Source organism: Anoplolepis gracilipes, chromosome 4 (assembly GCF_047496725.1).
Source record: "Anoplolepis gracilipes chromosome 4, ASM4749672v1, whole genome shotgun sequence".
Taxonomy (NCBI): domain Eukaryota; kingdom Metazoa; phylum Arthropoda; class Insecta; order Hymenoptera; family Formicidae; genus Anoplolepis; species Anoplolepis gracilipes.
The window spans coordinates 13181604-13195468 of record NC_132973.1 but is presented as its reverse complement, the minus strand read 5'-3'; the positions used below and the strand labels follow the sequence as shown (position 1 = coordinate 13195468).

General features: G+C 29.9%; 3 protein-coding genes across 6 annotated transcripts; 1 reads left to right on the top strand and 2 right to left on the bottom strand.

The window, feature by feature from the left end:
* Positions 1 to 75: 75 nt before the first annotated feature.
* Pop5 (POP5 ribonuclease P/MRP subunit) lies at positions 76 to 2980 on the bottom strand. Of its 3 annotated transcripts, none has more exons than XM_072889777.1 (6): positions 1748 to 1885; positions 1510 to 1655; positions 1225 to 1394; positions 1048 to 1146; positions 928 to 941; positions 76 to 385 (listed from the first exon to the last, which is right to left on the bottom strand). In XM_072889777.1, exons 1-6 carry the CDS (start codon positions 1765 to 1767, stop codon positions 76 to 78), a joined length of 759 nt encoding a protein of 252 aa, XP_072745878.1. In that variant the 5' UTR covers positions 1768 to 1885. The 3 variants fall into 3 exon arrangements, 1 of the variants encoding a protein (XP_072745878.1); XR_012046470.1 differs by adding an exon at positions 2848 to 2980 and having other exon boundaries at positions 300 to 438; positions 922 to 1146; positions 1748 to 1803; XR_012046469.1 differs by having other exon boundaries at positions 300 to 438; positions 922 to 1146.
* LOC140664567 (FGGY carbohydrate kinase domain-containing protein) lies at positions 1950 to 6357 on the top strand. The gene is made up of 11 exons (XM_072889768.1): positions 1950 to 2269; positions 2711 to 2965; positions 3047 to 3158; positions 3316 to 3553; positions 3631 to 3758; positions 4029 to 4211; positions 4287 to 4494; positions 4588 to 4738; positions 4828 to 4902; positions 5198 to 5472; positions 5684 to 6357. The coding sequence occupies exons 2-11, from the start codon at positions 2753 to 2755 to the stop codon at positions 5766 to 5768; spliced, it is 1668 nt and encodes a 555-aa protein (XP_072745869.1). The 5' UTR covers positions 1950 to 2269; positions 2711 to 2752; the 3' UTR covers positions 5769 to 6357.
* Positions 6358 to 8882: 2525 nt separating this feature from the next.
* On the bottom strand, positions 8883 to 12842 carry Hs3st-b (Heparan sulfate 3-O sulfotransferase-B). 2 transcript variants are annotated; one of them, XM_072890979.1, is made up of 4 exons: positions 12710 to 12842; positions 11472 to 12071; positions 10428 to 10918; positions 8883 to 10152 (listed from the first exon to the last, which is right to left on the bottom strand). In XM_072890979.1, exons 2-4 carry the CDS (start codon positions 11942 to 11944, stop codon positions 10028 to 10030), a joined length of 1089 nt encoding a protein of 362 aa, XP_072747080.1. In that variant the 5' UTR covers positions 11945 to 12071; positions 12710 to 12842; the 3' UTR covers positions 8883 to 10027. The 2 variants fall into 2 exon arrangements, with proteins under 2 accessions (XP_072747080.1, XP_072747081.1); XM_072890980.1 differs by having other exon boundaries at positions 11472 to 12087; positions 12710 to 12834.
* Between the last annotated feature and the right edge of the window lie 1023 nt (positions 12843 to 13865).

The window sequence follows — 13865 nt, the reverse complement described above, 5'->3', positions numbered from 1 at the left end:
GCTCTCAGGATGTTGTGCGTATTATGTTCTCGGTTTGTTTTTCCTTGTGTTTTTTCTTTCCTTCTTTACTTTACCCTAGGTCGCGCGCGCACGTACGAATTTCTGGATTCGCGAAATGGTGAAGCGGAGCAGGATGCCATCAGCTGCTGCTCTTCTGACTACGAAACGGTCCGAATTAATCCGAACAAGCGGTAAATGCACGACCGACGACCACAGACGGCGGAAGCGGAATAACACGGTTTCAAGTCTGAAGATAGGCACAACGGAGCCTTCTCTCTGAAAGAGGTTTCTAGTGCTTCCAGTGCTTTCCAGCCAGCAATGAACAGCGACAACTGGTGAGAGATTGCTATGATCCCTAGTTGCCGACAATCGTAAAAGATATCTGCTGCAGATAACGAAATCTTTACTGAAGATCTCTCGTCTCCGAAAAGAATAAATCTAGAAAACATAAAAATTACGAAATTAATTCTAAATAAATAAAAGTTTGAGAATAGCAGCAAGCTTACCCTCGCTTACTATTAATCTTGATAAAAATTTCTTTGTTTACAATTATTTATAAATCATTAAAGAAATTTATATTTTTTTTTCATATAATAAAAATTGCTCTTGTGATTTTTTAATATTATTATTAATGTTAAAAATTATTCTCTACCTAAAAAGCGTTAATATATTTTACTACTATAAGTTACATAGTATTACTATGTACTTATAATATAAATATTTCACTAATTTTTATATATATAGAGTTTCTTTTTTATAACATAAAACTTTATAAATTTTATTTATAAAAAAAGATAAAGGATGAAGCTACTATATATATATATATATCTTGTTTTTGATTTATAGATGATGTAATATGTCAATTAAAATATTAATATTTCATGAGCTATCGAAAAACATTTATCTATAAAAATAACTAACTTTTACTTAAAGTCTTTCAGGTTGTAGTCCGACATGCACTCACAGTGTGCTGACAATTTCTAATATATATAACATTAATTATTTATTTTCAGCACTGGAAGCAACTGTATTTCGAATCGCAGCCATAGCGGGTGTCAAGGTCATCAAAACTGTTTCCATTTCCTTTCTCTCAGTTTCCGTTTGCAATTTTGACCATGTTTGTTCTAGCTTTTTTTCTTGATGTTTCTAAAAAATTTGTTTTATAATGATTTTTTTCTTTAATAGTATGTATACAAAATAATCAAATATATATTGTATTCTTACTCTGATAAAAAGAAAACAATGTTTCATAGTTGCCCCAACATATAGGATATTTGTTTTAACTAACCGTCCACCTATGTCGTTTATTAATGGGATAGCCCATAGTACAAATTTATGAGGCCCATGTCTAATCTTTATCAGTGCTATTTTCGTATACGAGTTGCAATATTTTGCTGCAACAGAAAATAAGGACATAATATAATTATGTATTTCATTGTTTCATTGTTATACGCACAATAGATGGTATTTACTTGAAGGATTATCATTGTATCAAACATTTTTAATTACCATCAAAGCCATCTTTTATCGCTGCCACCCCAAAATCACCATACATCTGTTGAACCTTTTGTTGAACTGCATGAGAGAGAGCTGTAGTTTTCAACATTAATTGCTTGTCATCTTTGCTATGAGGTGTTATTTCAAGAACAATATACCTATATAAAAACAGAAATAAAAAAAGAATTAAAAAATGTATATTTTTGATTAAATGTGAGAATTCTCTAGTACATAAATGATTATAATTTACCTATTTTTGAACCGAACCATATTTTAGCTTATTTCATACAACTTTCTCTAGCTCTTCTGTAAATTATATAATAGAAGGTAATTAACAGTGGCTTTTCAAAATACATAGGTAACGAATTCACACAGTCGAACTAACATGTATTATATTTCAGAGTCAGGTTATCAGGTATGGCTAGATCGTGTTGGTATCAAGCGTACAACTTGGTACGAAGTACGAAGCACGTGTTATATTCATACATGCATGTGTATATATGTATATATATGTATACACACATGTATATCATAAAAAATATGAAACAGTTTTGTGTAATTTACGTGGCTTATTCTTTATGCCTGTCACGTATTAATTTTTCACATATTTCTTAAGTATATATTAAGTGACCTCATAATGTAATTACTGTGGTGTCGCCGATAAAAATAAGTTTCTAAATATGCACAGAATTTCTTATTTGAATATGTATACCAGATTAAATGTGACGATATTCTTATTTAAAAGTGTATCATATATTATAATAACATTAAGGTAATATATGACAATATAAATATTTCTACAGATTCTATAGATTCTTATATGACATGAATAAGGAGATAATATGTTTTCTAATAATTCTAGTTTCTAAGAGATTTTATTATTTAAAACGCGAGAGTATATTGCATATTGTAATATACAAAATTCATATACAATATGCATTTTATATATATAACTTTTTTAAAATTATTTTTATAAGTATTATTAATTTGTTAGAAAACCAGGAGAAAATTTTATGCAATTTTGTGATCATCAATATGACATTTATGTGTGCTGTTGGATTAAAGAATTATTAACTGATAACACAGTCTCTCAAGTTTTCACGCTGTGTATCTCCGGAATTGTTATCTCAGGGTCATGCCATCTTAGAATATATGTCAATGATTAATGCACGCTATATGGTTGGCTCATAATTGTATTACTTCTTTCTTACAGCTCATGCCTAAGCTCGATATGGCTTAGTTGACTTTACTTCACATGAGACTGCAGATGCCTGTCGACTCTGTGACAATTATGGATTATTTTGTTGGTGTAGATGTGGGAACAGGAAGCGTTAGAGCGGCTCTGGTTACCTCGAATGGAAGGATAAAGAAGGTGGCTACATGTCCTCTTGAAATATTTCATCCTGCTCCAAACTTCTACGAACAATCTTCTGATAACATTTGGAGCGCTGTGTGCCATGTTGTCAAGGTAAAACGAGATTTTCTGCAATAATAATAACATTATATTAAACTAGATTTAATTAAATTACAACTTTCATTCTATTTACAGTCGGTTGTTGCTGAAATTTCCGCAGAAGATGTTAAAGGAATTGGTTTTGATGCTACATGCTCATTGGTGGCTATAGATAAAACAGGCTCACCAGTAACTATCAGTCTTACAGGTATAAAGGAATGATCAAGACATATTCCTTATCTTAACTTTGTATCAAAGTTATATAGTCGTAGTATAAATGTCAAAGTTATATAATCAAATGCCAAAGTTATATAATCATAGTAATGTAAACATAGTAAATTGATTAAATTGTAATAATTATTCAGGACAGGAGAAACAAAATGTCATACTATGGATGGATCACAGAGCGCATGAGGAAGCTGATTTCATCAATTCTATAGGTCATGACATATTGCAATATGTTGGAGGCAAAGTTTCTCTCGAGATGCAAACACCAAAGATGTTGTGGCTCAAAAAGAATTTACCCACTTCTTGGAACTCTGCAGCACTGTTATTTGATTTACCAGACTTTTTAACATGGAAAGCCACTGAATCGGAATCGCGGTATAAATCCTTGATGCCTTAATTCTTTAATCAGAGCAGTTGAAATAATTAATGTCTCTTATCTTTTATTTTATTAGATCGTTATGTTCACTAGTATGTAAGTGGAACTATAGCGCCAATCCTAATGGTAAGAACGAATGGAATGAGGATTTCTTTGAGCAACTTAATTTACGAGACCTGAAGAAAGACAATTGGAGAAAAATAGGTACATTATACTTATATATCGAAAATTGTGAAAAATTCTTATAAACAAAAATGTTTTAATCCAATTTTAACTAATAAACAAAAATAAGAAGATAAATTCGGAAAAGATTTTATATAACGATTTTTCATATAAAGAATAATTAAAGATTAACTAATTTCAATATTAAAAATAATTGTAAATATAATTGGGATACTTTGTGTACATGGAGATATAAACTTTATATGAACAAATTCTTACTTCACTTTAATAAAAGCAGATATTAATGTCAAGGTAATGATGTAAGAGCACCTGGTGATGCAATCGAGCCCGGATTATCGGCAAAGGCTGCAACAGAATTAGGATTATTGAAAGGTACACCGGTTGGGACATCATTAATCGATGCACATGCTGGTGGTCTTGGCATGATCGGTTGTTACGCGCCGGATGTGTCTTCAAATTTTTCCAATCGATTAGGTGCGCAATATCATCGATGATACGCGACACGTTTATCAGAAAGAAAATGAACATGGATTATTCTGTAATTTTTAGCTTTGATTTGTGGTACCTCAACGTGTCACATGATAGTGAACGAGAATAAGATATTTGTTAACGGTGTTTGGGGCCCCTACTACAGTGCAATGGTGCCCGGTTTCTGGCTTAATGAAGGAGGTCAAAGCGCGACTGGAAAACTACTGGATCATATTATCGAAACACATCCGGCGACGCCGGGAATTCTGAAAAGTTTAGGTGGAAATAAGTGAGTTTATCGAAATATATATATATATATATATATATATATATATGTATATATGAATAAATATCGATACGATAAAAGAGTTATTAATTTCAGACATATTCAACAATATTTGTCTGAATTGTTGCATCTTATAGCTGAGCAAAAAAATTTGCAAAACGTATCTTACTTGACAAAAGATATACATGTGTGGCCAGATTTTCACGGTAATCGTTCGCCTCTTGCTGATCCAACTTTAAAAGGAATGGTATTGACACATACATTGCATTTTTTATTCAGCTTTAAGTATCTTGAAAATGGATGCAGTTTTATAGTATTATTTATGTTACTTTGTAGATATCAGGATTGTCTTTATCTGTAGATCAGGAGAACTTAGCGTTATTATACTTGGCAACATTGCAGGCACTAACGGTATGTTATAATTAAAAATAGCTCTAATTTATTGAAAATTATCAAAGTACCATAATATCAAATTATTTTATTCAAGTCACAAAATTTTGTCTTTATTTTTTAGAAATTAAAAATGTTTGATATTTTTCCGAATATATTTAACTGAAAAGTTTAATCAAAGATTACTTAATTTCAAAATTAAATTTTATATTTATAATAAAGTTTTGATCTTTAACACATTAATAGATATGAAAATTGAAAAGTTATTCATGTTTTGATTATTATAATAACAGAGATGTATTAATTTTTACGACAGTATGGTACAAAACATATAATTGAAACTTTGACGACTGCCGGTCATAATATCGAGACCATATTAGTTTGCGGTGGACTTAGTCAAAATCAATTGTTTATTCAAATACAAGCCGATGTGTTGGCGTTACCGGTACTTTGTCCTGTGGAGCGGGAATCAGTTTTACTGGGTTCGGCAATTCTCGGAGCATGTGCCACGAAAAAATATTCAATGCACGAAACTATTAAAAGAATGGCGGGATTGTCAAATATAGTAAAACCGACGAGTGACTGTTACAAGTAAGTATATATGGCTATAATATTAATAAAACTATACTATAGAAAAACTAGACAGAGTGATCTCTTTTAAAGTTTACATATAAAGTTTTAATAAAAGAGAAAAAAAATTGGTTTTATCAAAATTATGAAAACATTCTATTGCAATATTACTATTTCAAATTTATTACCTTTTATTGTGTATAACTTGTATATTTATTTGCAATTATTTCAGATATCATTTTCGAAAGTATCGTGTATTTAAAAAAATGGTTCAAGATCAACAAGATTACAAAAAGATAATGAGTGAAGAATTATAATCTATTTTTTCATATGTTTAGCCTATATGAATAATGATAATTGTAAGAATAGGCTGTGTTCAGTGAATAGTGCAAATGGAAGTTGAAATGAAGATAAATATTCGTTCTGCAAATATTTGATAAATTTTTAGAAAGAATCTCTAATGCAATTAGAATGCAAATATTGTACAATATTTGAAATGGATCTATTATTATTATTATTAAAATTTAAGAATTTAGTTTGAAGACATTTTTAAAAAAATGATACTTCACTGGATAATCTCAATATTGCATATAAAGTATCATTGCCACTTGTAGTCATATGTAGCAAATTATAGACACTTACTATGATGTTAAGGGTAAATACTGCATATGAATTACATATACTAATATTAATTATTTACAATAATGTTATTTACAATAATGTGGTTTAACATGGTATAGAACTTTATGGTGATAAACATTTTCTGTAGTTGAACTAATCTTATGATCTGAAAAGAAAGAATGCTTTTATCACTACATATATTTTTATATTCATTTAATTTTAGATCTATCTTGTGATATAAAAATAGAAAAATACAATGGGAACTTTTTATATAGACATTATATATATTATATATTATATACGTCATATACTACAGGTCTGTTTTTGTAAAATCTTCCCTACCCATACATGTTGTAGTTTGAAATCATATATGTTCGAATAGAGCACATATTGTTTTATCACATATTTATTTCATTTTCTCTTTTTAAATTCATTAAAATTTCTTTTCATCTAATAACACCATCTGTTATTTATACATGCAAGTTAAATTATTATAGACTAATCTGCAATGTATTTTATATTATATTTACAATTTTTTATTTACAAATTATACTTTTTATTAACAAATTACTTTAATATAAATTATTATTTAGCCTTTGAAGTAATCGATTAATACTGACTCTATGGTTTTGATTAATACTAGTTATCAGTTTTGGCATGACGTAATGATAAAGCAATATCAGAAAAAAAGAAACTTTTCTGACTAGATATATAAGATTGTATAAAAATGGATTGCCATGTAACAATATTTTTTGAATTTTATAAAAAATATCAATACACGTGACGCTGTAACAGCATTTTTCACGCACGCGCGTAATTTTAAAATATCAGAATATTAACTTATTCTTTCTCTTAATAAATAAACGTAATGTTTATAAATATAAAAGCTAATATATATTATTTTAAATATTAAACTATATCAATTATCATATGAATTATTGTATTTAATTAATTTACCGTTTCAATTATCTCCAATTGCTTTTAATAAGATATTTCGAATTTTATTTCTAGGTTAATACAATTAAATACTGCAAAGGTCACAGTGTAAACTGTAAACTGCGAATTGCGATTCGTCTGCTGCGCTTTCGATACTTCGATACATCGAGAATCGTAATATCGCATTTCGATAGATCGTTTTTCGAATCTCAATTCATTATGAAACGCGTCGAATCGTAAAGTCGCATTCAAGTCGTTCTGTACCTTTCATACTTGTTTCTCTCTAAAAGTGACAATTTTGTGCGCGAAGAATTACCAGAAATGTTTCAAAAAGTGTTCAGTCGTAATGTGAACATCATGTGTAGTCGTGTTATACACTAATATCGCGTAATTCGCGTATCATCCGTTTCATCTGTATATGTGTGCCCGGAATAGATCAAAATCATCCTTTCCACGTCGGTATTTCTGCACAATGAAAATGTTACAAGTACGACTATCATCAGGTATGGACATCTATATTATTATTTATTTGGATTTCGATAGTGTGCAATGGCACAGAAAATAAAAATAAAAATTTATCTTAATATAATTAATATGTATAAAACACTGAAAAAGTTATAATATATACGTAAATAGAAAGGAGAATTAAGATTGGAAATGCATTATTTAAAGAGTTATATTTACTTTTTTAACCAATTATTTGTTACACATTTGAAGATGTATCAAATTTAAGGTATAGATATAAATTTTAAAAAGATCGTGATGATATGGCCTTTATTATAGTTGAATTTAATTCGATGAAAATTAAGTATCTGTTGAACACACGTTGCTTGTTATCTACAATTAATAAGCTATAAAAAAAAAGCTGGATATAGTATATCGTATAAGATTTATCGTTGGAAGAATCACAGCTATTTTTGAACATGTTATACAGCATTTATATTACATATTTTTATTCTACATGTCAAACGATCTGTTTATTTAAAACATGGTATGAAATACTTATATTTGTATTGACAGCCCTGTGGTACACTTTGAGCAAAAGCACTGTGCTTTACAATTATATTATCGTTCGTCGTTTGCATGAATGTGAATCATATCTTGCTAAATGTTGTCTACTTTCGTTCTTACATACTAAATCAATAATCCTGCAATCGTCATCGACAGTCGTTGAATAGATTATATCAATTATTACTCTTCTTCGCACATACAAAACGTATTAATAGTGCAATCTAATTTCTTAAACTTATTGAATAATTCACTATATACTTTGCTTTCTTACATCTAAACTAACTTTTTTTATTTTCGAATTCGTTTCATAATTCATTCTGATTTTCTTAAGTTTATCTTATATAAACGTTGATTTATACAGAATATATTATGAAATGCAAGAATTGGAAATGAGCTTATCTTTGACTAGTTAAAGTTAACATCAGAGATAAATCCAATGTTTATTAAAAAAAGAATATTAACTCCAATTTTTTTACTAATTTCTAGAAGAATGTATCTCTATTAATTACCATGACTACATTTTACTTTGCATATATAATTAATATTCGAGTCATATTCTCATCTACATATATCGGAAATTTTCAATGTGATTATTCTACAATTTTTATTAATAATATTGTGTGTGACTAGCTTTTAGTACTTAGGAACTAGTTAATTTTGGTATCATTTTTACTTCTTCGTTTATATACATTAGATATATATTAAAAGTAATATGTAATAAATATTATCTAAGGCAAACGGACTATAAAATTACAGGATGTAGCATCAAAAAGTAAGAAGGTAAATTAAATTTATAAATTTTCTTTTTTTTATAAACGAGAAACTTTATTGGCATTTCTCTCATATAGCTAGTAATAAACTAATATTGTATTATGTGGAATAAAAATTTTTGTTAAATTTATTAAATTTAAATTATTTTAAATTTGATAATGTAGTTACGAAGATTACTCAACATTGCAATCAATTTCTTTTTCTTTTTTCTAAAATATGATTAGATGGGATAGTGCTGATAATTATTGCCTGATAATAATTTTTAATTACTTTGTCTCTATCATTATATAATTATAATAACCGCATTTACTCTTCTATGCACATCTAAGTCAAAATGTAAAAAGATATGTTAATATTGCACTATTATTTTATTTTATATTATTTTACAGAATATTTTAAACTAAAGAGCTAAAAATAAATAATAAAGAAAATCAATAAATAGTTTACCACATTATTGTTTAACCAATTGAGATATATAACATAAATTTTATCTAAAACAGAAAAACATAATTACGTATAGTTATACGAGCTAACTGTACGTAATTTTTCTCATTTTTGCACTTATTATTGTACATATTTATATAAATTTTATAATCTCTTTATTGTGTATATATGGAAGTATCTCAGTTATGATTCTTAGATATTTTTTGACGATTATATATAATTATTGTAATATATAATAATATTATAATATAATATAATCTAATTAAATATAGGAAATATAGATATGTGGCGGTTTTTCGTAAAGACTTTCGGACGGGAACCGTATACTGCTCATAACTTTAAAAAATAATAATAGCATATACAATTTTCTATGTTACTTTTAATAATAGTATGACACAAGTATACTGAAGAACTTTGTGTTTACTCAATTTTATATAAATACTTTAATCATAAATTATTTTACAATAATAAGCAAAAAAATAGTTCAATAGTATAGTTCTTATAAAAAGTTCTTATAAATTATTTAGTATATTAAATTAATATTGTATGATAAAAGAATAAGAGAGATTCTTTCGAGATTTAGGGAAAAAATTTTGAGAAAAGTTTTGTGCAAACATTATAAATACTAATACTAATGGCATATTCTGATATGACTATGTATATATGTATCTATCAGAGATCAGACTGCAGATATATTCAGGTATTATAGATACTGCAATATATTTGAGATACATAATGAAAATTGACTCCGTTTCCTGCTTACGATATGTATGTATACGATACGTGTGAATTTTTAGCACCAGCCGAAATCCATACCCACCAATTGATAGAAGCGTTGATTAAATGGCCAATAAAAGTCTCGTAAACGTTTAATTACTGTAGGATCAATGTAAGGATGACTCCGTCCTTTATTCTTTCCTAAAATATCAATCATGTCAAGCGTTACACAATTTTACAGTAATCTGCATAAAAAAATTTACTCGAAGAAATTAACAAAAAAAATTATTTTCTTTTTCAGAGGAGTATTGTATCAAATTCGAAAATACGAATAGCATTTTATTTATAATTACTTTTGCGAATAAAGTTTTTACTTTTGCAAATAATTGTGCAATAATAGGCATTCTTTTTTCTAGAAATTTTATCTTCTATAATGAATTTTCTTTTTTAAAATAAACAATTCTCGATTGTCTTACCGAGACAGTGCGGCGTCGCACGATTTTCCGATTTGAGCAAGCAAGGGAAGCCTTTGGTGGCGTTGAAATAGAAATGTTTTTCGCATATCACTCGCTTTAGACCAAGGAAGTCCTGTACCCGGGTGACCTCCATCACCGGATCGGCGATCAGGCGTTCGCCCGATACGAATAAGAACTGCGACAGCGGGAAGTATTGCAACCATCTTTCCAGATGCCGCACGTAAACCCCGATTTTCAGTGGCATCCAGGAAGTGTCGACGATCCTCGATCCGTTTACAAAGGCCAGATCTTCAAACCGCGGCATTTTCCGACGCTTGCTTTTCACCTGCGTGTAATCGGAGATCGCTCGGGTCACGGGGTCCCTCACCACGACGATTAATTTCATTTTCGGGTTCATATGCTTCACTCTCTTCGGCACCTCGCTCGTCACGAAATATGACGGCGTCTTTTCCATAGTGATTTGACCGATTAGAGTCGGGGGCATTCTGCGTCTAATTATTGACAGAAAAATGTTACAGGCTTATTTATAGTATCGTTATTCAATATTCAATGAATCATGACATAACGGCAAAGAGATAATCTTTCGTGTAAAAACAAAATAGGAAATTTTTGGAGAAAGATCCTTTTGAATTTAAAAATAGTATCTCTATTTTCAATTCTGTATATTTCATACTTATATACATATAAATATGTTAGACTATTTTTAAATTTAATATTTTTCTCAAAAAAACTTTCCACTTGTTTTTACAGAGAGATCACTTCTTTACCATAAATCATCATTCACTAATCGTATATATGTACGTATTGTATACGGCAGTACTCTAAAATTATAGTTATCTTTAAATTTATGATGATAAAGTTATGTATATAAAAAAATTATTATTTATATGTAGAAAGTAAAAGAAATTTTATAGTAATGCATCAGACATTTATATTTCAACAACTTTTTAATTTTAAATTTTCCGTAAAAATGAAATAAATGCTGTTTTGTGTTTACTTTATAATTTCATAGAAATTTCGTAGAAATGACTTATCGGTACCCACCTGTACCAACGAAATCCTTTAGTATAATGATGATCAAAGAAATGGACCTCCGAGCCGGCAGCGCGAATCGCTGGATGCAATCTCAGGAATTCCAAAAGGGCTCTCGTTCCGCCTTTCTTCACTCCGATTATCAGGGCAGTCGGCAATTGTCGTTTTGGTATCAGAGTTTGTTGCTTGAATGTCTGATATTTCAATAAATTTCCTTTGAGTGCGTCGCTCGAATTCTGGAGCGACTGCAATTTCTTCGAGTTCGAATCTGCTCGATCATCCAGAGATACATCTTCGATCTTCGATTGATCGAGACTTTGATACAAAACATTTTTCGCTGACACGGAGATCCGTGTTTTCTGCAGAGTGAATTTCTGCGATATGTCGACCAGCATGTGCGAATGATCAATGAGAAGCATCCACAGATAGATAGCCAACACGCACACGAAGATTAAGATCTTCCAAGGATTTTTACGCAGTTCCATTTCGTGATTTTACGAGCCGTCGTATTTTGTCGGCTTCCTGGATGCCATTATAAAGTCGCAGCATCCGCCGTCTCGTTCATCGACACTGATTCGCCCGCATCGATACTCTTCGCGATGTCGCGATGTCCTACATACATTATGAGCTGATAAGACAAGAATAATCTCTGCTCATGAATCATGCGCGAAAATTCAACTAGTGTACCCGATAGGGAGCGAAAAAGCGAACTGATATAATGATATTTATACCATTCAAACTAGGGCACTAGGTGCACTTTTTTAGATTTTGATATAAAGATATCTGTTAAAAATATCTAATGTGTTTTTATCTAAATAAAATATAAAATAATTTATATTTTTTAAATTTCTAAAGTGTTCATTAGATTGTCCAAAAAAAGAGTGTGTCTTTGAAAAATCACCCAAAACTATATTTTTCAAATCAAAAATAAAATTGGAAATCAATCATGCATGTAAAAATCTCTCTAATATAAATAACTTTTCTTTCATATTTTTAATTTAAATAATATTTTCTTCACTTAATGGATTTTTTTAAATTTTATACACTTTTATTGAAGAAGAAATGGTACCAAAAATAAATTACGCTTTCAATTTAATTTAAAAAAAATCCAAGAAAATATGAGAGACTTTTACGGCTGCGTCTATCTCAAATTTTTGTTCATCGGAACACCCTCGGAAAACCCAAAAGATTCGGTCATTCTGTCAGACTGGGTAGCTGGAGTAGTTACTGATTGTATGAATCGCACTTACCCCGGAATAGCGAACCGCTGGAGACACGTTAATTTTCATCCCGTGCGCGTCTGTCATCGGGCAACGTGCGACTGGCGCAGCCGGTGGAAGCCTGCGGATGCGGACACTAGCTCTCGCGCGCGGAAAGTGCACATTTAGCACGTTATCAAACGGCACGATCAGAACCGTAACTAGACTATGGTACCTGCTGTACGCGCCATTTTCCCTCTCGAGTGGCGAATCATGCATATATTACAATTATTATTATATAAAAATAGTAAAAGTGTCACACATTAATGTATGCAGACAATTTTTCTTAATCTTTTATTTTGTGGAATCTTTTAAGGGAAATTAAGGGACACTACTTGATCGTATAATTACGGTTTGCTAGCAATTATTGCGTCACATTTGTTATCAACGTTCTTCTAACGTTAGTTTTTCTTGTTTCAAATTTAATAGTAATATAATAAGATTATTTGTCGTTTCTGAAATTTAATGCGAGGATTATTTTCATAAGAGCATTGCCTAAACATTGAAAATATTTCGCTGCAGGTACCATTATTCTCAGTTACGGTTCTGGACACGGTGTTCGTAACAATCGATAACGCCCGGTTGGCCGGGAGAAGGGAGACCATCGCCCTATATAATGCGGCGTGTAGGGATAAGATATATCTGTCGATGAACAATCACACTAATGAGAGTGCGTGAACGACCTTCGCCAGGATCAATTCACCTTGTCATCACATGTACATCATTGTGTATGTATACGTTGTATCAGAAGAGACACGGCAAATGTCACATTATTTATGAAAAAAGATCGACTGCATACATGTAGATTAAAGCAAAAATAATAAGTCATAATAATAAGTTAAGACAATTTCAAGTTAAAAAAATCCGTTATCTCTTACTCGTTTTTTCTTATTTTTATGTAGTTTTTGTTAAAAATATAGTATCTAATCTAAAGCAGATCGTTTATCATTAGATTGTTCGTTGTGCAAAAATTATTGTAAATACAACACCATTTTACTTATTCTGTACTTTAAAATTTGATATAATATTTCTTTAGGAAGTATAAAAATAATTAGTTTTTTCTAGAATTCAAACTTGCAGAAGTGATGTCTCTTATTTTTTACGATTTGATTGCCGTATAATTTTTTATCGCAAATATACGCAACGT